This window comes from Ciconia boyciana, chromosome 32, assembly GCF_034638445.1.
Source record: "Ciconia boyciana chromosome 32, ASM3463844v1, whole genome shotgun sequence".
Classification (NCBI taxonomy): Eukaryota; Metazoa; Chordata; class Aves; order Ciconiiformes; family Ciconiidae; genus Ciconia; species Ciconia boyciana.
Genome location: NC_132965.1, coordinates 858,678 through 884,703, shown reverse-complemented (window position 1 = coordinate 884,703; position 26,026 = coordinate 858,678). Strand labels below are relative to the sequence as shown.

Sequence of the window (26,026 nt, the reverse complement as noted above, 5' to 3'; positions counted from 1 at the left end):
AAGCTCTCAATGGGGGACGGTGGGAACGGCCGGGGGACGCTCCGCCCCCTCATTAACATAGAGGCGGGGCGAGGAGGATTCAGAATAGTCTATTCGCGTAGGGGGCGGGGCGCGGCGCGAGGGGCGGGGCGCGGCGGGTTTAGAACGCGCTATTAGCATAAAGGGCGGGGCGCGGCGGGTTTAGAACGCGCTATTAGCATAAAGGGCGGGGCGCGGCGGCTTTAGGGGGCGGTGCTCGGCCTTCGGGGCGGAGCTCCGAGGGTACATAAGGCGGCGCGGCGGCGGCAGCGGGGAGTCGCGGGTTCGAGTCCCGGAGCGGGCGAAGCGACACCGGGAGCGACACCGGGAGCGACACCGGGAGCGACACCGGGAGCGACAGCGGGGCGGGGCGGGAGCGCGGCAGAGCCCCCCACATGGCTCGGGACAAGGAGAAGCGGAGCTGCGGGCAGAGGTTGGCCGAGTGGCGGGCCTTCGTGTGGGACCCGCGGAGCCGCCAGTTCCTGGGCAGAACAGGCACCAGTTGGGGTAAGTCTGGGGGCAGGTGGGGGGCAGGTGGGGGGCACCCCCTCCCCAGTTTTGGGGTGCAATGGAGGGAAACATCCCTAGGGTGCCATGGGGAGGTTGCATAGGGACCCCGCAATTGGGGGTGCTGGGGGAGGTTGCAGAGCACCCCCCTATAGGGGTGCACTTGGGGGCCCCCCCCCAACAGCACGGAAATGAGGGACCCCCCATATGGGTGCAATTGGGGGGGGGGGGTATTGGGACCCCCCCATAGAGGTGCAACGGGAAGGGGTTGCATAGGGACCCCCCCATATGGGTGCAATGGAGTTGGGGGGTTGCATAGGGACCCCCCCCATATGGGTGCAATAGGAGGGTGAGTTATAAAGGGACCCCCCCCCATACAGATGCAATTGGGGGGGGGCGGCTTACATAGGGGCCCCCAATACAGGTGCGATGGGGTTGCATAGGGACCCCCATAGAGATGCAATTGGGGGAGGGGTCCATATGGACCCCCCCCCGTTTGGGTGCGGGGGGAAGGAGTGCATAGGGACCCCCCAATATGGGTGCAGCGGCGGGGGGTTGTATAGGAGCCCCCCCCCGCGCTATAAGGATGCAACAGGAGGGAGTTATATAGGGACCTCCCCCTATAGGTGCAATGGGATGGGGTTGCATTGGGGACCCCCCCCCAATATGGGTGCAGTTGGGGGGGGCATATAGGGACCCCCTCATATAGATGCAATTTGGGGGGGCTGCATAGAGAACCCCCCCCCCAGAAAGGACGTTTCCATAGACCCCTCCTATATAGGTGCAACTTGGGGGGGGGGTTTACATAGGGACCCCCCCCATTGGGTTGCAATTGGGGACCCCCCCTTTTAAGGCTGTTTTTTGGGGTGGGGGGGTTATTTACACAGTGTCCCCCCCCATATGGGTGCGATAGGAGGGGGGTTGCATAAAGACCCCCCCCTTTTTGGGGTGCAATTGAGGAGGGGGGGGCTACCGCCCCCTTAAATGAAGCTGCAATTAAGGGGGGCAGTTTGGGGGTCCCAAGGGGGCAGTTTGGGGGGTGTTTGTGCCCCCCCCCCCATCTGTCGCACTGTGCCTGCAAAAGTAGGTCACGGTCGAGGTTGGGGGATGGGAAAGACGGGGATCCCCCCCGGGGGGCTGTGACCAGATGGACACCCCCCATGCCCAAAAGCCCCCAATTTGCAGACAGACAGATGGGGACCCCCATGAGTCAGGGACCCCCCCCCCAACCCGCCCGGCCGGGACAGATGGCTGTGGCAGGGATTTGGGGGCCCAGGGGGATTTGGGGGGGGGGTGATTTGGGGGGGGATGTTTGGAAGGGGAGGGATTTGGGGGTGTCCGGAGGTTTTTTTTGGGGGGGGATCCGGGAGTGGGTTTAATATTGGGGGAGCGAAGGGATTTGGGGACTGGTGCAGGATTTGGGGGGGCTCAGGGCGGGTTTGGAGGGTTTTTTTTGGGGGGGCTCAGTGCGCTTTTGGGGTGCGTATGGAGCCGGTGGGGTCATTTTGGGGGTGTTGGTGGGTTTTTTTTTGGGGGGGGCGATATTTGATGGCACCGGGGCAATTTTAGGGGTATTTGGGGGCTCTGAGAGCAGATTTGGGGGGTTCAGGGCAGTTTGAGGGGTAGTTGATGTCATCGGGGCAATTTTGGGGGGCTTTAGGACTCGGGGGGTACTTTTGGGGGGTCTTTAGGGCTTGGGGGTACTTTTGGGGGTCTTTAGGGCTTGGGGGGCACTTTTAGGGGTGTTGGATGTCAGCGGGGCAGTTCGGGGGGTCTTTAGGGCTCTGGGGGCACTTTTGGGGGCATTTGGGGGTTCAGGGCACTTTGAGGGGTCTGGTGTCACTTGAACAGTTTTGGGGGTCTTTAAGGCTTGGGGGGCTATTTGATGTCATCGGGGCAGTTTTGGGGGGTGTTTGGGGCGGGGGGCACTGGGGGGGTATTTACCCCCCATTTTACCCCCCCAGGCCAGATTCTTCCCTTCTAAATGGGTTTATTTGGGGGGGCAGACACTTTTTGGGGGGGTTTGACCCCGGGGGGGCTTTTTTGGGGTCTTTGACCCCTGGGGTATTCCCTCCCGGGGGGCACTTGGGGGTATTTACCCCCATTTTACCCCCCAGGCCAGATTCTTCCCTTCTAAATGGGTTTATTTGGGGGCAGACACTTTTTGGGGGGGTTTGACCCCGAGGTGGGCATTTTTTGGGGGGGTCACCCCCGGGGTTTTGCCTCCCGGGGGGATATAGGGGGTATTTATGCCCCATTTTACCCCCCCAGGCCAGATTCTTCCCTTCTAAAGGGGTTTATTTGGGGGGGCAGACACTTTTGGGGGGGTTTGACCCCCGGGGGGGGCTTTTTTAGGGGGTCTTTGACCCCCTGGGGGTATTTCCCCCCCGGGGGGGGCACTTGGGGGTATTTACCCCCATTTTACCCCCAGGCCTGATCCTGCTCTTCTACCTGGTGTTCTACGGGTTCCTGGCCGGGCTCTTTGCTCTCACCATGTGGGTGCTGCTGCAGAGCGTCGACCCCCACGTCCCCAAGTACCAGGACCGGCTGGCCACCCCCGGTACGCACGAGGGTTTGCACGAGGGGTCCCTCGCACGAGGGTTTGCACGAGGGGGGGGTCCTTCGCGTGAGGGACCTCGGGTGGGGAGTGGTGGGGCGTGGTGGTGAAGGGGTGGGTGGGTGATGGGCGGCCTTGTAACCCCTGGAGTGCGCTGGCCCTTGCACGAGGGGGTCCCTCGCACGAGGGTTTGCACGAGGGAGTCCCTCCCACGGGGGTTTGCACGAGGGGGGGGTCCTTCGCGTGAGGGACCTCGAGTGGGGAGTGGTGGTGGGGGTGGTGGAGCGGTGGGGGTGCGATGGGCAGCCTTGTCACCCCTGGAGTGCGCTGGCCCTCGCACAAGGGGGTCCCTCGCACGGGGGTTTGCACGAGGGGGGTCCTTCGTGTGAGGGACCTCGGGTGGGGACTGGTGGAGGGTGGTGGTAAAGGGGTGGGGGTGCGATGGGTGGCCTTGTGACCCCTGGAGTGCGCTGGCCCTCGCACGAGGGCTTGCACGAGGGGTCCCTTGCACGAGGGCTTGCGTGAGGGGGCCCTTGCACGAGGGACCTTGGGTGGGGACTGGTGGGGGGTGGTGGAGCGGTGGGGGTGCGATGGGTGGCCTTGTCACCCCTGGAGTGCGCTGGCCCTTGCACGAGGGGTCCCTCGCACGGGGGTTTGCACGAGGGGTCCCTCGCACGAGGGTTTGCACGAGGGGGGGGTCCTTCGCGTGAGGGACCTCGGGTGGGGACCGGTGGGATGGGTGGTGAAAAGGTGGGGGTGCGATGGGCGGCCTTGTGACCCCTGGAGTGCGCTGGCCCTTGCACGAGGGGGTCCCTCGCACGAGGGTTTGCACGAGGGGGGGGTCCTTCGCGTGAGGGACCTCGGGTGGGGACTGGTGGTGGGGGGTGGTGGAGCGGTGGGGGTGCGATGGGCGGCCTTGTGACCCCTGGAGTGCGCTGGCCCTCGCACGAGGGTTTGCACGAGGGGTCCCTCGCACGAGGGTTTGCACGAGGGGGGGGTCCTTCGCGTGAGGGACCTCGGGTGGGGACCGGTGGGATGGGTGGTGAAAGGGTGGGGGTGCGATGGGCGGCCTTGTGACCCCTGGAGTGCGCTGGCCCTTGCACGAGGGGTCCCTCGCACGGGGGTTTGCACGAGGGGGGGGTCCTTCGTGTGAGGGACCTCGGGTGGGGACCGGTGGGGGGGTGGTGGAGCGGTGGGGGTGCGATGGGCGGCCTTGTCACCCCTGGAGTGTGCTGGCCCTCGCACGAGGGCTTGCACGAGGGGTCCCTTGCACGAGGGCTTGCATGAGGGGGCCCTTGCACGAGGGACCTTGGGTGGGGACTGGTGGAGGGGGTGCTGAAGGGGTGGGGGTGCAATGGGTGGCCTCGCCGCCCTTGGTGCATACAGGTCCTTGCACGAGGGGCCCCTTGCACGAGAGTTTGCACGAGGGACTTCAAGCAGGGCCTTGCGTTGGAGGGGGTTGATTGTGCAACGGACGGCCTCGCCACCTTCGCGGTATGGCTCTCGCACGAGGGTTCACACGAGGGCTTGCACAAGGGTCCTCGCGTGGAGCCTTGCACGAGGGCTTGCACGAGGGCCTGCCGCTGTGCGGTACAGCTGTGATGCATCGCACGGCTGGTACATGTCGCGCGAGGCGTGCAAGCCCAGTGCAATCCTCGTGCAACGGGGGGGGGACATGGAAATGCGATGACCACTCCTCGTGCAAACCCGGGCTGTCCTTACGCACTCCTCGTGCGAGACGTGTGCGAGCCCGCCGCATTCCCATGGCGCTCCCTTTGCTCGCTGCACGCTCGTGCAAGAAGTGTGCAAGCAGCGTGCGAAGCCCGGAGTTGGGACGAGCCAACGCTGTGCCCGCCTCGTGGCCAGCGTGCACTCCTCGTGCAAGCCCCTCATGTGAGACGTGCAGCCCTCGTGCGAGCAGCGTGCACAGGTCGTGTGAGCAGCGTGCAAAGCCCTCGCGTGAGATGTGCAGCCCTCGTGCAAGCAGCATGCACAGGTCGTGCGAAGCAGGGCCCTTGTGCAAGCAGCGTGCAAGGTCCTCGTGCGAGACGTGCAGCCCTCGTGCGAGCAGCGTGCATGGGTCGTGCGAGCACTGTGCAAGGCCTTCGTGTGAGACGTGCAACCCTCACGCGAGCAGCGTGCACAGGTCGTGTGAGGCGTGCCCCTCGTGCGAGCAGCATGCAAGGCCCTCGTGCGAGGCGAAGGCCCTCGAGCGAGAAGTGTGCAAGGCCCTCGTGCAAGACCTGCAGCCCTCGTGCGAGCAGCGTGCACAGGTTGTGCGAGGCGTGTCCCTCGCGCAAGGCGTGAACCTCGTGTGAGCAGTGTGCAAGGCCCTTGTGCGAGGCGTGCAAGCCCCCCGTGCGAGCAGCATGCAAGGCCCTCGTGCGAGACGTGCGGCCCTCGTGCGAGCAGCATGCAAGGCCCTCGTGCGAGGCGAAGGCCCTCGTGCGAGCAGCATGCACGGGTCGTGCGAGGTGAAGTCCCTCGTGCGAGAAGTGTGCAAGGCCCTCGTGCAAGGTGTGCAAGCTCCCCGTGCAAGCAGCGTGCGAGGCCCTCGTGCGAGACGTGCAGCCCTCGTGCGAGCAGCGTGCACGGGTCGCACGGGGCGCGGCCCTCGTGCGAGCAGCATGCAAGGCCCTCGTGCAAGGTGTGCAAGCTCCCCGTGCAAGCAGCGTGCAAGGCCCTCACGCGAGACATGCGGCCCTCGTGCGAGCAGCGCGCACGGGTCGTGCGAGGCACGGCCCTCGTGCGAGCAGCGTGCAAGGCCCTCGTGTGAGACGTGCAGCCCTCGTGCGAGCAGCGTGCCTGGGTCGCGCGAGGCACGGCCCTCATGCGAGCAGTGTGCGAGGCCCTCGTGTGAGACGTGCGGCCCTCGCACGAGCAGCGTGCCCGGGTCACGCGAGGCACGGCCCTCGTGCGAGCAGCGTGCCCGGGGCGCGGCCCTCGTGCGAGGCCCTCGTGCGAGCAGCGTGCCCGGGGCGCAGCCCTCGTGCGAGGCCCTCGTGCGAGCAGCGTGCCCGGGACGTGGCCCTCGTGCGAGGCCCTCGTGCGAGCAGCGTGCGAGGCCCTCGTGTGAGACGTGCGGCCCTCGCATGAGCAGCGTGCCCGGGTCACGCGAGGCACGGCCCTCGTGCGAGCAGCGTGCCCGGGGCGCGGCCCTCGTGCGAGGCCCTCGTGCGAGACGTGCAGCCCTCGTGCGAGCAGGGTGCCCAGGTCACGCGAGGCACGGCCCTCGTGCGAGCAGCGTGCCCAGGGCGTGGCCCTCGTGCGAGGCCCTCGTGCGAGCAGCGTGCCCGGGGCGCGGCCCTCGTGCGAGGCCCTCGTGCGAGCAGCGTGCCCAGGGCGTGGCTCTTGTGCGAGGCCCTCGTGCGAGCAGCGTGCCCGGGGCGCGGCCCTCGTGCGAGGCCCTCGTGCGAGGCGCGTCCCTCGTGCGCAGGGATGATGATCCGCCCGCGCGCGGAGGGGCTGGACGTCACCTTCAACGTCACCCAGAGCCAGACCTGGCGTCACTACGTCCGCGCCCTGCACCAGTTCCTCGAGCGTGAGTGGACTGGGAGGGGACTGGGAGAGGGTTGGGGGGCACTGGGACAAACTGGGAAGGACCCGGGAGGGGACTGGGGGGCGCTGGGAGGGGACTGGGGGGCACTGGGGGGCACTGGGAGGGCACTGGGGGGCACTGGGAGGGGACCAAAGGGTGCTGGGACAGACTGAGGGGGCACTGGAATGGACTGGGTTGTACTGGGAGGAGCCCTTGTCCATACTGGGAGGGGCCTTGTGCATACTGGGAGGCACTGGGCAGCACTGGGATGGCCCTAGTCCATACTGGGATGCTCTGGGAGGGCCTTAGTTCATACTGGGAGGCTCTGGGTAGCCCTGGGATGACTGTAGTCCATACTGGGATGGCCCCTAGTCCTTACTGGTCTGTACTGGGAGAGCCCTTGTCCATACTGGGAGGGGCCTTGTGCATACTGGGAGGCACTGGGCAGCACTGGGATGGCCCTAGTCCATACTGGGATGCCCTGGGAGGGCCTTAGTTCATACTGGGAGGCTCTGGGTAGCCCTGGGATGACTGTAGTCCATACTGGGATGGCCCCTAGTCCTTACTGGTCTGTACTGGGAGAGCCCTTGTCCATACTGGGAGGGCCCTTGTGCATACTGGGAGGCACTGGGCAGCACTGGGATGGCCCTAGTCCATACTGGGATGCCCTGGGAGGGCCTTAGTTCATACTGGGAGGCTCTGGGTAGCCCTGGGATGACTGTAGTCCATACTGGGATGGCCCCTAGTCCTTACTGGTCTGTACTGGGAGAGCCCTTGTCCATACTGGGAGGGGCCTTGTGCATACTGGGAGGCACTGGGCAGCACTGGGATGGCCCTAGTCCATACTGGGATGCCCTGGGAGGGCCTTAGTTCATACTGGGAGGCTCTGGGTAGCCCTGGGATGACTGTAGTCCATACTGGGATGGCCCCTAGTCCTTACTGGTCTGTACTGGGAGGTCCCTAATCCATAATGGGAGGCACTGGGAGGGCCTTAGTCCATACTGGGATGCACCAGGGCACCCCTGGGAGGCCCTGAGCAGCACTGGAAGGCACTGGGATGGCCCTAGTCCATACTGGGTGGCACTGGGATGACTGTAGTCCATACTGGGAGGAACCAAATCCACACTGGAAGGCACTGGGAAGCACTGGGCAGGCCCTAGTCCATACTGGGAGGCCCCTGGGTGACACTGGAATGGCCCTAGTCTATACTGGGCGGCACTGGGTGGGCCCTCATCCATACTGGGAGGGCCCTAATCCATACTGGGAAGCCCCTGGGTGGCACTGGGATGTCCTGGGAGGGCCCTGATCCATACTGGGAGGGCCCTAGTCCCTACTGGGAGGGCCCTAATCCATACTGGGAGGGCCCTGGGTGCCCCTATGAGAGGCCTAGTCCATACTGGGACGGCCCTAGTCCATACTGGAAGGGCCCTAATCCACACTGGGAGGCCCTTGGGTGTCACTGGGATGTCCTGGGAGGGCCCTGATCCATACTGGGAGGGCCCTAATCCATACTGGGAGGCCCTTGGGTGCCCCTGGGAGGCACTGGGAGGGCTCTAGTCCATACTGGGAGGGCCTTGGGTGGCACTGGGATGTCCTGGGAGGACCCTGATCCATACTGGGAGGGCCCTAGTTGATACTGGGAGGGCCCTAATCCATACTGGGAGGCCCCTGGGAGGCACTGTAGGGCCCCTAGTCCTTACTGGGAGCTCCCTAGTCCCTACTGGGAGTGCCCTAGTCCTTACTGGGAGGGCCCTAGTCCATACTGGGAGGGCCCTAATCCATACTGGGAGGCCCCTGAGAGGCACTGGAATGTCCTGGGAGGGCCCTAGTCGATACTGGGAGGGCCCTAATCCATACTGGGAGGCCCCTGGGAGACACTGGAATGTCCTGGGAGGGCCCTGATCCATACTGGGAGCCCCCTGGGAGGCACTGGGAGGGCCCTAGTCCATACTGGGAGGCCCCTGGGTGCCCCTATCAGGCCCCTAGTCCCTACGGGGAGTTCCGTAGTCCTTACTGGGAGGCCCCTGGGAGGCACTGGGACGGCCCTAGTCGATACTGGGAGGGCCCTAATCCATATTGGGAGCCCCCTGGGAGGCACTGGGAGGGCCCTAGTCGATACTGGGAGGGCCCTAATCCATACTGGGAGGCCCCTGGGAGGCACTGGAATGTCCTGGGAGGGCCCTAGTCGATACTGGGAGGACCCTAATCCATACTGGGAGGCCCCTGGGTGCCCCTATGAGGCCCCTAATCCCTACTGGGAGTGCCCTAGTCCTTACTGGGAGGCCCCTGGGAGGCACTGGGAGGGCCCTAGTCCATACTGGGAGGGCCCTAATCCATACTGGGAGGCCCCTGGGAGGCACTGGAATGTCCTGGGAGGGCCCTAGTCGATACTGGGAGGGCCCTAATCCATACTGGGAGGCCCCTGGGAGGCACTGGAATGTCCTGGGAGGGCCCTGATCCATACTGGGAGGCCCCTGGGAGGCACTGGGAGGGCCCTAGTCCATACTGGGAGGGCCCTAATCCATACTGGGAGGCCCCTGGGTGCCCCTATGAGGCTCCTAGTCCCTACGGGGAGTTCCCTAGTCGTTACTGGGAGGCCCCTGGGAGGCACTGGGATGGCCCTAGTCCATACTGGGAGGGCCCTAATCCATACTGGGAGGCCCCTGGGTGCCCCTATGAGGCCCCTGGTCCCTACTGGGAGCTCCCTAGTCCCTACTGGGAGTGCCTTAGTCCTTACTGGGAGGTCCCTGAGAGGCACTGAGAGGGCCCTAGTCCATACTGGGAGGGCCCTAACCCATACTGGGACCCCCCTGGGAGGCACTGGGAGGGCCCTAGTCCATACTGGGAGGGCCCTAATCCATACTGGGAGGCCCCTGGGAGGCACTGGAATGTCCTGGGAGGGCCCTAGTCGATACTGGGAGGGCCCTAATCCATACTGGGAGCCCCCTGGGAGGCACTGGGAGGGCCCTAGTCCATACTGGGGGGCCCCTGGGAGGCACTGGAATGTCCTGGGAGGGCCCTGATCCATACTGGCAGCCCCCTGGGAGGCACTGGGAGGGCCCTAGTCCATACTGGGAGGGCCCTAATCCATACTGGGAGGCCCCTGGGAGGCACTGGAATGTCCTGGGAGGGCCCTAGTCGATACTGGGAGGACCCTAATCCATACTGGGAGGCCCCTGGGTGCCCCTATGAGGCCCCTAGTCCCTACTGGGAGCTCCCTAGTCCCTACTGGGAGTGCCCTAGTCCCTACTGGGAGCTCCCTAGTCCCTACCGGGAGGCCCCTGGGAGGCACTGGGTGGGTCCCAGTCCCGAACGAGGTGGGCACTGGGAGGCACTGGTGCCGGTGCCGGTGCGAGCGGGTGCTGGGCGCAGCGTACAACGACAGCGTGCAGGCCGCCCGCAACGCCGCCTGCGTCCCCGGCCGCTACAACGAGCAGCCGGATGACAGCGTCCCCAACTACCCCAAACGCGCCTGCCGCTTCAACCGCTCCCTGCTGGGGCCCTGCGCCGGGCTGGCGCCCGCCGACGACTACGGCTACGGCGCCGGCCAACCCTGCGTCCTCCTCAAGGTCAACCGGGTGAGCTGGGAGGCGCTGGGAGGCGCTGGGAGGCACTGGGAGGCGCTGGGAGGTGCTGGGAGGGGGTTATGGCACTGCATTGCGTTGTGATGTTGTGTTGGATGGGACTGGGAGGCACTGGGAGGCACTGGGAGGGGGTTATGGCACTGCATTGCGTTGTGATGTTGTGTTGAATGGGACTGGGAGGCGCTGGGAGGCGCTGGGAGGTGCTGGGAGGTGCTGGGAGGGGGTTATGGCACTGCATTGCATTGTGATGTTGTGTTGAATGGGACTGGGAGGCACTGGGAGGTGCTGGGAGGCACTGGGAGGTGCTGGGAGGGGGTTATGGCACTGCATTGCGTTGTGATGTTGTGTTGGATGGGACTGGGAGGCACTGGGAGGCACTGGGAGGTGCTGGGAGGTGCTGGGAGGTGCTGGGAGGGGGTTATGGCACTGCATTGCGTTGTGATGTTGTGTTGAATGGGACTGGGAGGCACTGGGAGGCACTGGGAGGCACTGGGAGGCACTGGGAGGGGGTTATGGCACTGCATTGCGTTGTGATGTTGTGTTGGATGGCACTGGGAGGCACTGGGAGGTGCTGGGAGGCACTGGGAGGCGCTGGGAGGGGGTTATGGCACTGCATTGCATTGTGATGTTGTGTTGGATGGGACTGGGAGGCACTGGGAGGTGCTGGGAGGCACTGGGAGGCGCTGGGTGCGGGTTATGGCACTGCATTGCATTGTGATGTTGTGTTGGATGGGACTGGGAGGCACTGGGAGGTGCTGGGAGGCACTGGGAGGGGGTTATGGCACTGCATTGCGTTGTGATGTTGTGTTGGATGGCACTGGGAGGCGCTGGGAGGCGCTGGGAGGCACTGGGAGGGGGTTATGGCACTGCATTGCGTTGCGATGTTGTGTTGAATTGGACTGGGAGGCACTGGGAGGCACTGGGAGGCACTGGGAGGCACTGGGAGGGGGTTATGGCACTGCACTGCGTTGCTATGTTGTGTTGAATTGGACTGGGAGGCACTGGGAGGCGCTGGGAGGCACTGGGAGAGGGTTAGGGCACTGCATTGCGTTGCGATGTTGTGTTGAATTGGACTGGGAGGCACTGGGAGGCACTGGGAGGCACTGGGAGGGGGTTATGGCACTGCACTGCGTTGCTATGTTGTGTTGAATTGGACTGGGAGGTGCTGGGAGGCGCTGGGAGGCGCTGGGAGGGGGTTATGGCACTGCATTGCATTGTGATGTTGTGTTGAATGGGACTGGGAGGCACTGGGAGGTGCTGGGAGGTGCTGGGAGGCACTGGGAGGGGGTTATGGCACTGCATTGCGTTGTGATGTTGTGTTGGATGGCACTGGGAGGCACTGGGAGGCACTGGGAGGCGCTGGGAGGTGCTGGGAGGTGCTGGGAGGGGGTTATGGCACTGCATTGCGTTGCGATATGTTGAATGGCACTGGGAGGCACTGGGAGGCACTGGGAGGCACTGGGAGGCGCTGGGAGGGGGTTATGGCACTGCATTGCGTTGTGATGTTGTGTTGAATGGCACTGGGAGGCACTGGGAGGCACTGGGAGGGGGATATGGCACTGCATTGCGTTGTGATGTTGTGTTGGATGGCACTGGGAGGCACTGGGAGGCACTGGGAGAACTGGGAGCACTGGGATGGTGCAGGCTGCAATGCTTTGTGGTGCTTTGCAATGCATTGCATTGGACTGGGAGGCACTGGGAATGACTGGGAGGCACTGGTGTGCACTGGGACAGCGCCTGCTGCAATGCATTGCCATGCACTGGGCTGTGCCGCATCGTACTGGGAGGCACTGGGATAGACTGGGGACACTGGGAGGCACCGGGGCACTGCTCATTGCAGTGCCTTGCTTTGCACTGGGCCGTACTGGGATGTACTGGGAGGCACTGGTGTGCACTGGGACAGCGCCTGCTGCAATGCATTGCCATGCACTGGGCTGTGCCGCATCGTACTGGGAGGCACTGGGATAGACTGGGGACACTGGGAGGCACCGGGGCACTGCTCATTGCAGTGCCTTGCTTTGCACTGGGCCGTACTGGGATGTACTGGGAGGCACTGGTGTGCACTGGGACAGCGCCTGCTGCAATGCATTGCCATGCACTGGGCTGCGCCCCATCGTACTGGGAGGCACTGGGATAGACTGGGGACACTGGGAGGCACCGGGGCACTGCTCATTGCAGTGCCTTGCTTTGCACTGGGCCGTACTGGGATGTACTGGGAGGCACTGGTGTGCACTGGGACAGCGCCTGCTGCAATGCATTGCCATGCACTGGGCTGCGCCGCATCGTACTGGGAGGCACTGGGATAGACTGGGGACACTGGGAGGCACCGGGGCACTGCTCATTGCAGTGCCTTGCTTTGCGCTGGGCCGTACTGGGCCATACTGGGATGTACTGGGAGCACTGGGAGGCCCCGTTAACCCTTCGCCTCCCGCAGGTCATCAACTTCTTCCCGGGGAGGAACAAGAGCATCAACGTGGTCTGTGCCGCAAAGGTGACACCCGTGTCACCCCCCCGTGTCACCCCCCCGTGTCACCCCCCCGTGTCACCCCCCCGTGTCACCCCAGTGTCCCCCAGTGTCCCCCTGTCACCTCCAGTGTCCCCATGTGTCCCCATGTCCCCCCAGTGTCCCCAAGTGTCCCCATGTCCCCCCAGTGTCCCCATGTGTCACCCATGTGTCCCTCTGTCACCCCCAGTGTTCCCCAGTGTCCCCCAGTGTCCCCATGTCCCCCTGTGTCACCCTGTGTCACCTCCAGTGTCCCCCAGTGTCCCCATGTCCTCCCAGTGTCCCCATGTGTCACCCACGTGTCCCCCTGTCACCTCCAGTGTCCCCAAGTGTCCCCATGTCCCCCCAGTGTCACCCCAGTGTCCCCCAGTGTGCCCCTGTCACCTCCAGTGTCCCCATGTGTCCCCATGTCCCCCCAGTGTCCCCATGTGTCACCCATGTGTCACCCTGTCACCTCCAGTGTCCCCCAGTGTCCCCATGTGTCCCCCCGTGTCCCCCAGTGTCCCCATGTGGCCCCCTGTCACCTCCAGTGTCCCCAAGTGTCCCCATGTCCCCCAGTGTCCCCCAGTGTCCCCATGTGTCCCCCTGTCACCTCCAGTGTCCCCCAGTGTCCCCATGTCCCCCAGTGTCCCCCTGTCACCTCCAGTGTCCCCCAGTGTCCCCCAGTGTCCCCATGTGTCCCCTGTCACCTCCAGTGTCCCCCAGTGTCCCCATGTCCCCCAGTGTCCCCTGTCACCCCCAGTGTCCCCCAGTGTCCCCCAGTGTCCCCATGTGTCCCCCAGTGTCCCCATGTGTCCCCCTGTCACCTCCAATGTCCCCAAGTGTCCCCATGTCCTCCCAGTGTCCCCGTGTCCTCCCAGTGTCCCCCAGTGTCCCCCTGTCACCTCCAGTGTCCCCAAGTGTCCCCATGTCCCCCAGTGTCCCCCAGTGTCCCCATGTGTCCCCCTGTCACCTCCAGTGTGCCCAAGTGTCCCCATGTCCCCCAGTGTCTCCATGTGTCACCCATGTGTCCCCCTGTCACCTCCAGTGTCCCCCAGTGTCCCCCGTTGTCTCCAGTGTCCCCATGTGTTCCCGATATGTCCCCACGTCCTCCGTGTCCCCTTGTCACCTGTAGTGTCCCCCTGTCACCTCTAGTGTTCCTGTGTCCCCATGTCACTTCCAGTGTCCCCCTTTGTCCCCCGGTGTCACCCATGTCACCATGTCACCCCTCGTGTCCCCAGCTTGTATGTCCCCCGTGTCACCTCCAGTGTATCCGTGTCCCCATCTGTGTCCCCCAAGTGTCCCCAGTGTCCCCCTTTGTCCCCCCCAACGTCATCTGTGTCCCTCCATGCCACCCCTGGTGTCCCCATCTGTCCCCCCTCAGTGTCCCCAGTGTCACCTTGGGTGTGTCCCCCAATGTCCCCCCGTCACATCGGTGTCCCCAAATGTCCCCAACGTCCCCCCTCACTCTCTCTTGTCTCTCCCCAGCGGCCCCGGGTGAAGGACAACCTGGTAAGGGGGGGTCCCCCGTAGCACCCCCAAAATAGGCTGGTTTCACCCCAAAATCCTGCTGGGTGCTCCAAAATCTGCTAGTTTTGCCCCAAAATAGGCTAGATTCACCCCAAAATCCTGCTGGGTGCCCCAAAATGCTCTGGATTCACCCCAAAATCCTGCTGGGTGCCCCAAAACCTGCTGGTTTTGCCCCAAAATCCTGCTGGGTGACCCAAAATAGGCTAGTTTCACCCTAAAATCTGGCTCGGTGACCCAAAATCTGCTGGTTTCACCCCAAAATAGACTAGATTCACCCCAAAATCCTGCTGGGTGCCCCAAAACCTGCTGGTTTCACCCCAAAATCCTGCTGGGTGCTCCAAAATCTGCTAGTTTTGCCCCAAAATAGGCTAGATTCACCCCAAAATCCTGCTGGGTGCCCCAAAATGCTCTGGATTCACCCCAAAATCCTGCTGGGTGCCCCAAAACCTGCTGGTTTTGCCCCAAAATCCTGCTGGGTGACCCAAAATAGGCTAGTTTCACCCTAAAATCTGGCTCGGTGACCCAAAATCTGCTGGTTTCACCCCAAAATAGACTAGATTCACCCCAAAATCCTGCTGGGTGCCCCAAAACCTGCTGGTTTCACCCCAAAATCCTGCTGGGTGACCCAAAACCTCCTAATTTTGCCCCAAAATAGGCTAGATTCACCCCAAAATCCTGCTGGGTGCCCCAAAACCTGCTGGTTTCACCCCAAAATCCTGCTGGGTGACCCAAAATAGGCTAGTTTCACCCTAAAATCTGGCTCGGTGACCCAAAATCTGCTAGTTTTGCCCCAAAATAGGCTAGATTCACCCCAAAATCCTGCTGGGTGCCCCAAAATGCTCTGGATTCACCCCAAAATCCTGCTGGGTGCCCCAAAACCTGCTGGTTTTGCCCCAAAATCCTGCTGGGTGACCCAAAATAGGCTAGTTTCACCCTAAAATCTGGCTCGGTGACCCAAAATCTGCTGGTTTCACCCCAAAATAGACTAGATTCACCCTAAAATCCTGCTGGGTGCCCCAAAACCTGCTGGTTTCACCCCAAAATCCTGCTGGATGCCCCAAAACCTGCTAGTTTCACCCCAAAATCCTGCTGGGTGACCCAAAATAGGCTAGTTTCACCCTAAAATCTGGCTCGGTGACCCAAAATCTGCTGGTTTCACCCCAAAATAGACTAGATTCACCCTAAAATCCTGCTGGGTGCCCCAAAACCTGCTGGTTTCACCCCAAAATCCTGCTGGGTGACCCAAAACCTGCTAGTTTCACCCCAAAATCCTGCTGGGTGACCCAAAATAGGCTAGTTTCACCCTAAAATCTGGCTCGGTGACCCAAAATCTGCTGGTTTCACCCCAAAAGAGGCTAGATTCACCCCAAAATCTGCTAGTTTCACACCAAGATCCTGCTGGCTGCCCCAAAATCTGCTGGTTTCACCCCAAAATAGGCTAGATTCACCCTAAAATCCTGCTTGGTGCCCCAAAACCTGCTGGTTTCACCCCAAAATCCTGCTGGGTGACCCAAAACCTGCTAATTTTGCCCCAAAATAGGCTAGATTCACCCCAAAATCCTGCTGGGTGCCCCAAAATGCTCTGGATTCATCCCAAAATCCTGCCGTGTCCCCCCCTGACCCCCGCTGTGTCCCCAAGCCTGCTGTGTCCCTGCCGAGTCCCCACGGTGTCCCCGATGTCCCCTGCCATGTCCCCATTGTCCCCATGCCGTGTCCCCATTGTCCCCATGCCATGTCCCCCGATGTCCCCTGCCATGTCCCCCGATGTCCCTTGCCATGTCCCCATTGTCCCCATGCCATGTCCCCGATGTCCCCATGCCATGTCCCCCGATGTCCCCTGCCATGTCCCCATTGTCCCCATGCCATGTCCCCGATGTCCCCTGCCATGTCCCCGATGTCCCCATGCCGTGTCCCCATTGTCCCCATGCCATGTCCCCGATGTCCCTTGCCATGTCCCCGATGTCCCCTGCCATGTCCCCGATGTCCCTTGCCATGTCCCCATTGTCCCCATGCCGTGTCCCCATTGTCCCCATGCCATGTCCCCGATGTCCCCTGCCATGTCCCCGATGTCCCCCTGCCATGTCCCCCGATGTCCCCATGCCGTGTCCCCATTGTCCCCATGCCATGTCCCCGATGTCCCCTGCCATGTCCCCCGATGTCCCCATGCCGTGTCCCCATTGTCCCCATGCTGTGTCCCCATTGTCCCCTGCCATGTCCACCGATGTCCCTTGCCATGTCCCCCAATGTCCCCATGCCGTGTCCCCATTGTCCCCATGCCATGTCCCCCGATGTCCCCTGCCATGTCCCCATTGTCCCCATGCCATGTCCCCGATGTCCCCTGCCATGTCCCCCGATGTCCCCAGGCCGTGTCCCCATTGTCCCCATGTCATGTCCCCGATGTCCCTTGCCATGTCCCCGATGTCCCCATGCCGTGTCCCCATTGTCCCCATGCTGTGTCCCCTGATGTCCCCTGCCATGTCCACCGATGTCCCCTGCCATGTCCCCCAATGTCCCTTGCCATGTCCCCATTGTCCCCATGCCATGTCCCCGATGTCCCCTGCCATGTCCCCGATGTCCCCATGCCGTGTCCCCATTGTCCCCATGCCATGTCCCCGATGTCCCCTGCCATGTCCCCATTGTCCCCATGCCGTGTCCCCGATGTCCCCTGCCATGTCCCCCGATGTCCCCAGGCCGTGTCCCCATTGTCCCCTGCCATGTCCCCCGATGTCCCCATGCCGTGTCCCCATTGTCCCCATGCCATGTCCCCATTGTCCCCATGCCATGTCCCCGATGTCCCCTGCCATGTCCCCCGATGTCCCCATGCCATGTCCCCATTGTCCCCATGCCATGTCCCCGATGTCCCCTGCCATGTCCCCGATGTCCCCATGCCGTGTCCCCATTGTCCCCATGCCATGTCCCCCGATGTCCCTTGCCATGTCCCCATTGTCCCCATGCCATGTCCCCGATGTCCCCATGCCATGTCCCCCGATGTCCCCTGCCATGTCCCCATTGTCCCCATGCCGTGTCCCCCGATGTCCCCTGCCATGTCCCCTGCCGTCCCACCTGTATCCCCGCTGTCACGTGCCACATCCCCTGCCATGTCCCCTAATGTCCCCATGCCATGTCCCTGATGTCCCTGATGCTGTCCCCTTCCATGTCCCAGCTGTGTCCTCAGTGTCTGTGTGCCATGTCCCCTCCTGTCCCCAATGTCCCCAAGCTGTGTCCCCACTGTCCTCATCCTGTGTCCCTGCTGTCCCCGTCCACTGTCCCCAGGCTGTGTCCCCACTGTCCCTGTCCCATGTCCCCAATGTCCCCAGGCTGTGTCCCCACTGTCCCCAACGTCTCTGCTGTCCTCGTCCTGGGTCCTTGCTGTCCCTAGTGTCCCCACGCTGTGTCCCCCCTGCCATGTCCCCGCTGTCCCTGCCCTGTGTCCCCACTGTCCCTGCCGTCCCCCAATGTCCCCAGGCCATGTCCCTGCTGTCCTCAATGTCCCCTGTCCCCGCTGTCCCCTGATGTCCCCATGCTGCGTCCCCAATGTCCCCAATGTCCCCACACCATATACCCACTGTCCCCATCCTGTGTCCTTGCTGTCCCCACACCATGTCCCTGCTGTCCCCAGTGTCCCCACGCCATGTCCCCAGTGTCCCTACACCATGTCCCCACCATCCCCGTGCTGTGTCCCCCTTGTCCCCAATGTCCCCATATGTCCCCGCTCTCCTGTCCCGTGTCCCCCATGTCCCCAATGTCCCCACGCCATGTCCCCAATGTCCCCATATGTCCCCGCTCTCCTGTCCCGTGTCCCCCATGTCCCCAATGTCCCCACGCCATGTCCCCAATGTCCCCATATGTCCCCGCTCTCCCTGTCCTGTGTCCCCCGTCCCATGTCCCCATTGTCCCCATGCCGTGTCCCCCGATGTCCCCTGCCATGTCCCCCGATGTCCCCTGCCATGTCCCCAATGTCCCCACGCCATGTCCCCGATGTCCCCATATGTCCCCGCTCTCCCTGTCCCGTGTCCCCCATGTCCCCAATGTCCCCACGCCATGTCCCCAATGTCCCCATATGTCCCCGCTCTCCCTGTCCCGTGTCCCCCATGTCCCCAATGTCCCCACGCCATGTCCCCAATGTCCCCATATGTCCCCGCTCTCCCTGTCCCGTGTCCCCCATGTCCCCAATGTCCCCACGCCATGTCCCCAATGTCCCCATATGTCCCCGCTCTCCCTGTCCCGTGTCCCCCATGTCCCCAATGTCCCCACGCCATGTCCCCAATGTCCCCATATGTCCCCGCTCTCCGTCCTGTGTCCCCCATGTCCCCAATGTCCCCACGCCATGTCCCCAATGTCCCCATATGTCCCCGCTCTCCCTGTCCCGTGTCCCCCATGTCCCCAATGTCCCCACGCCATGTCCCCAATGTCCCCATATGTCCCCGCTCTCCCTGTCCTGTGTCCCCTTGTCCCTGTCCCACGTCCCTGCTGTCCCCAATGTCCCCACGCCATGTCCCCGATGTCCCCATATGTCCCCGCTCTCCGTCCTGTGTGCCCCATGTCCCCAATGTCCCCACGCCATGTCCCCGATGTCCCCATATGTCCCCGCTCTCCTGTCCTGTGTCCCCCCCGTCCCATGTCCCCAATGTCCCCATGCCATGTCCCCATTGTCCCCATGCCGTGTCCCCCGATGTCCCCTGCCATGTCCCCGATGTCCCCTGCCATGTCCCCAATGTCCCCACGCCATGTCCCCAATGTCCCCATATGTCCCCGCTCTCCCTGTCCCGTGTCCCCCATGTCCCCAATGTCCCCACGCCATGTCCCCAATGTCCCCATATGTCCCCGCTCTCCCTGTCCCGTGTCCCCCATGTCCCCAATGTCCCCACGCCATGTCCCCAATGTCCCCATATGTCCCCGCTCTCCCTGTCCTGTGTCCCCCGTCCCATGTCCCCATTGTCCCCATGCCGTGTCCCCCGATGTCCCCTGCCATGTCCCCCGATGTCCCCTGCCATGTCCCCAATGTCCCCACGCCATGTCCCCGATGTCCCCATATGTCCCCGCTCTCCCTGTCCCGTGTCCCCCATGTCCCCAATGTCCCCACGCCATGTCCCCAATGTCCCCATATGTCCCCGCTCTCCCTGTCCCGTGTCCCCCCTGTCCCCCATGTCCCCACGCCATGTCCCCAATGTCCCCATATGTCCCCGCTCTCCCTGTCCCGTGTCCCCATGTCCCCAATGTCCCCACGCCATGTCCCCAATGTCCCCATATGTCCCCGCCTCCCTGTCCCGTGTCCCCCATGTCCCCAATGTCCCCACGCCATGTCCCCAATATCCCCATATGTCCCCGCTCTCCGTCCTGTGTCCCCCATGTCCCCAATGTCCCCACGCCATGTCCCCAATGTCCCCATATGTCCCCGCTCTCCCTGTCCCGTGTCCCCCATGTCCCCAATGTCCCCACGCCATGTCCCCAATGTCCCCATATGTCCCCGCTCTCCCTGTCCTGTGTCCCCCGTCCCATGTCCCCATTGTCCCCATGCCGTGTCCCCGATGTCCCCTGCCATGTCCCCCGATGTCCCCTGCCATGTCCCCAATGTCCCCACGCCATGTCCCCGATGTCCCCATATGTCCCCGCTCTCCTGTCCCGTGTCCCCCATGTCCCCAATGTCCCCACGCCCTGTCCCCAATGTCCCCATATGTCCCCGCTCTCCTGTCCCGTGTCCCCCTGTCCCATGTCCCCAATGTCCCCACGCCATGTCCCCAATGTCCCCATATGTCCCCGCTCTCCCTGTCCTGTGTCCCCCGTCCCATGTCCCCAATGTCCCCACGCCATGTCCCCAATGTCCCCATATGTCCCCGCTCTCCGTCCTGTGTCCCCATGTCCCCAATGTCCCCACGCCATGTCCCCGATGTCCCCATATGTCCCCGCTCTCCCTGTCCCGTGTCCCCCATGTCCCCAATGTCCCCACGCCATGTCCCCAATGTCCCCATATGTCCCCGCTCTCCCTGTCCTGTGTCCCCTTGTCCCTGTCCCACGTCCCTGCTGTCCCCAATGTCCCCACGCCATGTCCCCGATGTCCCCATATGTCCCCGCTCTCCGTCCTGTGTCCCCCATGTCCCCAATGTCCCCACGCCATGTCCCCGATGTCCCCATATGTCCCCGCTCTCCCTGTCCCGTGTCCCCCATGTCCCCAATGTCCCCACGCCATGTCCCCAATGTCCCCATATGTCCCCGCTCTCCCTGTCCCGTGTCCCCCTGTCCCCAATGTCCCCACGCCATGTCCCCAATGTCCCCATATGTCCCCACTCTCCCTGTCCTGTGTCCCCCCTGTCCCATGTCCCCAATGTCCCCACGCCATGTCCCCAATGTCCCCATATGTCCCCGCTCTCCCTGTCCTGTCTCCCCCCTGTCCCATGTCCCCAATGTCCCCACGCCATGTCCCCAATGTCCCCATATGTCCCCGCTCTCCGTCCTGTGTCCCCCATGTCCCCAATGTCCCCACGCCATGTCCCCGATGTCCCCATATGTCCCCGCTCTCCTGTCCCGTGTCCCCCATGTCCCCAATGTCCCCACGCCATGTCCCCAATGTCCCCATATGTCCCCGCTCTCCTGTCCCGTGTCCCCCATGTCCCCAATGTCCCCACGCCCATGTCCCCAATGTCCCCATATGTCCCCGCTCTCCCTGTCCCGTGTCCCCCATGTCCCCAATGTCCCCACGCCCATGTCCCCAATGTCCCCATATGTCCCCGCTCTCCCTGTCCTGTGTCCCCCCGTCCCATGTCCCCATTGTCCCCATGCCGTGTCCCCCGATGTCCCCTGCCATGTCCCCCGATGTCCCCATGCCATGTCCCCAATGTCCCCACGCCATGTCCCCGATGTCCCCATATGTCCCCGCTCTCCTGTCCCGTGTCCCCATGTCCCCAATGTCCCCACGCCATGTCCCCAATGTCCCCATATGTCCCCGCTCTCCCTGTCCCGTGTCCCCCATGTCCCCAATGTCCCCACGCCCTGTCCCCAATGTCCCCATATGTCCCCGCTCTCCTGTCCCGTGTCCCCCTGTCCCATGTCCCCAATGTCCCCACGCCATGTCCCCAATGTCCCCATATGTCCCCGCTCTCCTGTCCTGTGTCCCCCGTCCCATGTCCCCAATGTCCCCATGCCATGTCCCCAATGTCCCCATATGTCCCCGCTCTCCGTCCTGTGTCCCCATGTCCCCAATGTCCCCACGCCATGTCCCCGATGTCCCCATATGTCCCCGCTCTCCCTGTCCCGTGTCCCCCATGTCCCCAATGTCCCCACGCCATGTCCCCAATGTCCCCATATGTCCCCGCTCTCCCTGTCCTGTGTCCCCTTGTCCCTGTCCCACGTCCCTGCTGTCCCCAATGTCCCCACGCCATGTCCCCGATGTCCCCATATGTCCCCGCTCTCCGTCCTGTGTCCCCCATGTCCCCAATGTCCCCACGCCATGTCCCCGATGTCCCCATATGTCCCCGCTCTCCCTGTCCCGTGTCCCCCATGTCCCCAATGTCCCCACGCCATGTCCCCAATGTCCCCATATGTCCCCGCTCTCCCTGTCCTGTGTCCCCCATGTCCCCAATGTCCCCACGCCATGTCCCCAATGTCCCCATATGTCCCCACTCTCCCTGTCCTGTGTCCCCCTGTCCCATGTCCCCAATGTCCCCACGCCATGTCCCCAATGTCCCCATATGTCCCCGCTCTCCCTGTCCTGTCTCCCCCTGTCCCATGTCCCCAATGTCCCCACGCCATGTCCCCAATGTCCCCATATGTCCCCGCTCTCCGTCCTGTGTCCCCCATGTCCCCAATGTCCCCACGCCATGTCCCCGATGTCCCCATATGTCCCCGCTCTCCCTGTCCCGTGTCCCCATGTCCCCAATGTCCCCACGCCATGTCCCCAATGTCCCCATATGTCCCCGCTCTCCCTGTCCTGTGTCCCCCTTGTCCCTGTCCCACGTCCCTGCTGTCCCCAATGTCCCCACGCCATGTCCCCGATGTCCCCATATGTCCCCGCTCTCCGTCCTGTGTCCCCCATGTCCCCAATGTCCCCACGCCCTGTCCCCAATGTCCCCATATGTCCCCGCTCTCCCTGTCCCGTGTCCCCCATGTCCCCAATGTCCCCACGCCATGTCCCCACTGTCCCTGTCCCCAGTGTCCCCAATGTCCTCATCCCGTGTCCCCCCCCCGTCCCCGTGCCGTTGGCGTTCTCTCTCTTTCTGGCCGCGGGGTGCAGGGACAGACGGCCGTCAGCGTAAGGGGACTGGTGGGGCACTGGGCCAAACTGGGGGCACTGGGAGGCACTGGGGGGGATATGGGGGTCCCGGGGTTTTGGGGGGCATCGGGGGGGTTGGGGGCACCGAGGGGGTATTTGGGGAACCCAGGGGGTATTTAGGGGTGGGGGTGGGGCATTTAAAGGGGTCCTGAAGGAGGGGATGGGGATGGGGGTCCTTGGGGGTACTGGGGGGTGAGGGGGATATGGGGTGCCAGGGGGTATAGGGGGCTATATGGGGGGGCAGGAGGAATATTGGGGGGTATTTAAGGTGCAGGGGGTCTGTGGAGTATGTAAGGGGGTATTTTGGGGGTATTTTGGGGGTATTTTAGGGGTATTTTGGGGGTATTTTGGGGGCATTTAGGGGTCCCATGGGGGTATCTGGGGAGGGCAGGTCTTCGGGGGGTATTTAAGAGGGAGGTCCTTGGGGGGATATGTAGGGGGTATTTAAGGGGCGGTATTTAATGGGGGGTATTTAAGGGGGGTATTTGGGGGGTATTTGGGGTTATTTTGGGGGTCCCATGGCGGGCATCTGGGGAGGGAGGTCTTCGGGGGGTATTTAAGGGGCGGTATTTAAGGGGTATATTTAAGGGGGTATTTGGGGTTATTTTGGGGTCCCATGGCGGGCATCTGGGGAGGGGAGGTCTTTGGGGGAGTATTTAAGGGGAGGTCCTGGGGGATATGTGGGGCGGGTATTTAAGGGGGGGGGGTATGTAAGGGAGTATTTGGGGGGGTAGGTGGGAGTGTGTCCCCCCCATATGGGGCAGGGGGGGGACATCCATGTGTGGGTACCCCCCCCCACAGCGGGACGAGGACGCCGCCCTCCTGGGCCCCCTCCAGCTCTTCCCCCAATGGCTCCATCGACCTCATGTACTTCCCCTACTACGGCAAGCGAGTCCACGTGAGCCGGACCCTGCGTCCCCCCGGGGAGGGTGTGGGGGGGGTCCCCAGATGCTTGGGTCCCCTTTGGAGGGGGTGGGGAGCCCCAAATCCCTGTGTTCCCTTGGGGGGGGTAGTGAGGGTCCTGGGTCCCCAGACCACTGCGGGCGGGGGGGATTGGGGTCCCTTAGATTCCCTTGGGGGGGGCGAGGGAATGCTTGGGCGCCTTAGGGTGGGGGTACCCAGATAGAAGAGGAAGGGGGGGGTTGTCCCTGGGTCCCCCCCCCCCAAATACCTGGGTCGGTGGGAGTGGGGGGTGTGGGGGGGTGGGGTTCGGGCCACACCCGGACACCCGGGTCCCTTTGCCGCAGGTGAATTACACGCAGCCGGTGGTGGCGGTGCAGTTCGCCAACGCCACGGCCAACGTGGAGCACCACGTCGAGTGCCGGCTCAACGCCGCCGGCCTCCGCACCGACGACGAGCGCGACAAGTTCGCCGGCCGTGTCGCCTTCCGCCTCCGCATCAATCGCGACTGACCCGCCCCCGTAGCCCCCCAATATCCCCGTGCCGCCTTCGCCCCTTGAGTCGGGTCTAATCCCCCCCCCACCACCCCTCCAGATGCTCCTAATATAAGAATAATAAATGTACATAGATATTTTTTATATTATATATATATTAAACGGTGCAGTAGGACCCTGGCTTCCCCCCTTCCTCCCCTCACCCCCAAATGCTCACGTTTTTGCCCCAAAATTTGCCCATCCTTTGCTTAGGAGTGCCGATTCGGGGCTCGCTTTGGTGGCGGCCAAGTGGGGTTTGTGTTGTTTTGGGGTTTTTTTAGGTGTCTCTTGGGGTTTTGTAGGTAGGTTTGGTGATGTAGGGGGAGGCCAAGATGGCCGCCAGGCTGCCTGTCAAGATGGCTGCTGTTGGTTGTGTGGATAAGGAGCAAGATGGCTGCCCTGCAACAGGGTGGCTGTTGTTGAGCGGTGGTTGAGATCAAGATGGCTGCTATTGGTTGTCCCGACAGCGAGCAAGATGGCTGCTGTTGGTTGTATGGATAAAGGAGCAAGATGGCTGCCATGCTACGCAACAGGGTGGCTGTTGTTGAGCAGTGGTTGGGATCAAGATGGCTGCCAAGGTGGCTGCCATTGGTTGTCTAGGTCAAGAGCAAGATGGATGCCATGCTACGGTGGCGGCTGTTGAGCGTTCGTTGGGCTTAAGATGGCTGCCAGCCTTCCAAGATGGCTGACATGGGTTGTATAGGTCAAGAGCAAGATGGCTGCTGTGCTGATTGGGATCGTAATGGCTGCCATTGGTTCTGGAGGCATCATGGCGGCTGCTGTTGAGTGTCGGTGGGATCAAGATGGCCACCAACCTGCCAAGATGGCTGCCATTGATAGTGTAGATCAAGAGCAAGATGGCTGCCATCCTAGGGAACAGGGCAGCTGCTGTTGCGCCTTGGTTGAGATCAAGATGGCTGCCGCCGGTTGTGTAGATCGACAGCAAGATGGCCACCATCCCGGGCATCATGGTGGCTGCTGTTGCGTGTCAGTTGGTATCAAGATGGCCACCAGCTTGCCAAGATGGCTGCTGTCGGTTGTGTAACTCAAGGGCAAGATGGCCACCAGACCAGGCGACGCGGTGGCTGCTGCTGTGTCAGTTGGGATCAAGATGGCCGCCATTGACTGTGTAGATGAGGGCCAAGATGGCCACCAACGCGGTGGCAGAGCAAGGCTGCCATTGGCTGAGCAGGCCAAGATGGCCGCCAACACAGTGGCAGAGCAAGGCCGCCATTGGTTGAGCAGGCCAAGATGGCCACCAACGCGGCGGCAGAGCAAGGCTGCCATTGGCTGAGCAGACCAAGATGGCCGCCAACACAGCGGCAGAGCAAGGCCGCCATTGGCTGAGCAGGCCAAGATGGCCGCCATTGCCACGCCCACAGCCCAAGATGGCGGCTGTTGGCAGCCATTTTGGCTCCCCATTGCTAATGGTGACCAGGCCTGGCGGCCATCTTGAATTATGCCATTGCCATGGCAACGTGGTGGCCATCTTGAATCCCGCTGCCTGTAGAAGGGGCCGGTGGCCATCTTGGCCCGCCATCTTGAATCCTGTTGCCTGCAGAAGGGGCTGGTGGCCATCTTGGCCCGCCATCTTGAATCCTGTTGCCTGCAGAAGGGGCTGGTGGCCATCTTGGCCCGCCATCTTGAATCCTGTTGCCTGCAGAAGGGGCTGGTGGCCATCTTGGCCCGCCATCTTGAATCCTGTTGCCTGCAGAAGGGGCTGGTGGCCATCTTGGCCCGCCATCTTGAATCCTGTTGCCTGCAGAAGGGTCTGGTGGCCATCTTGGCCCCCCCATCGTACATTCCCTGGGCAACCCAGAGCTGTGGTGGGGTCAGCGGCCATCTTGGCCCCTACTCCAATCAGCCCTGCAGCCATCTTGGCTCCTCCATCCATGGCAGCCAATTTGCACTGCCATTCCAAGGGCGGCCATCTTGGTAGCCATCTTGAAGCCCCTCCCGCTCCCCCTACTAACATGCCCCCCTCCGTGCTAAGCCCTCCCCCCCCCCAGCAGGGTGCCTCCCCTCTTTTATGGGGGGAATTGAGCGTTTTTTGGGTCCGTAGGAGGTGATAATTCGGGGCGGGGGGAACATCCCCTCGGTATTAAACCTTT

General features: G+C 62.9%; 1 protein-coding gene across 1 annotated transcript; it reads left to right on the top strand.

Annotated features, from left to right (window-relative positions):
* The first annotated feature begins 358 nt into the window (after positions 1 to 358).
* On the top strand, positions 359 to 26,026 carry ATP1B2 (ATPase Na+/K+ transporting subunit beta 2). The gene is given in 8 exon segments (XM_072848709.1): positions 359 to 525; positions 2,957 to 3,085; positions 6,519 to 6,623; positions 9,993 to 10,198; positions 12,639 to 12,695; positions 23,284 to 23,327; positions 23,329 to 23,380; positions 23,730 to 26,026. Coding segments are annotated over 8 exon segments (870 nt in total). The 5' UTR covers positions 359 to 413; the 3' UTR covers positions 23,895 to 26,026.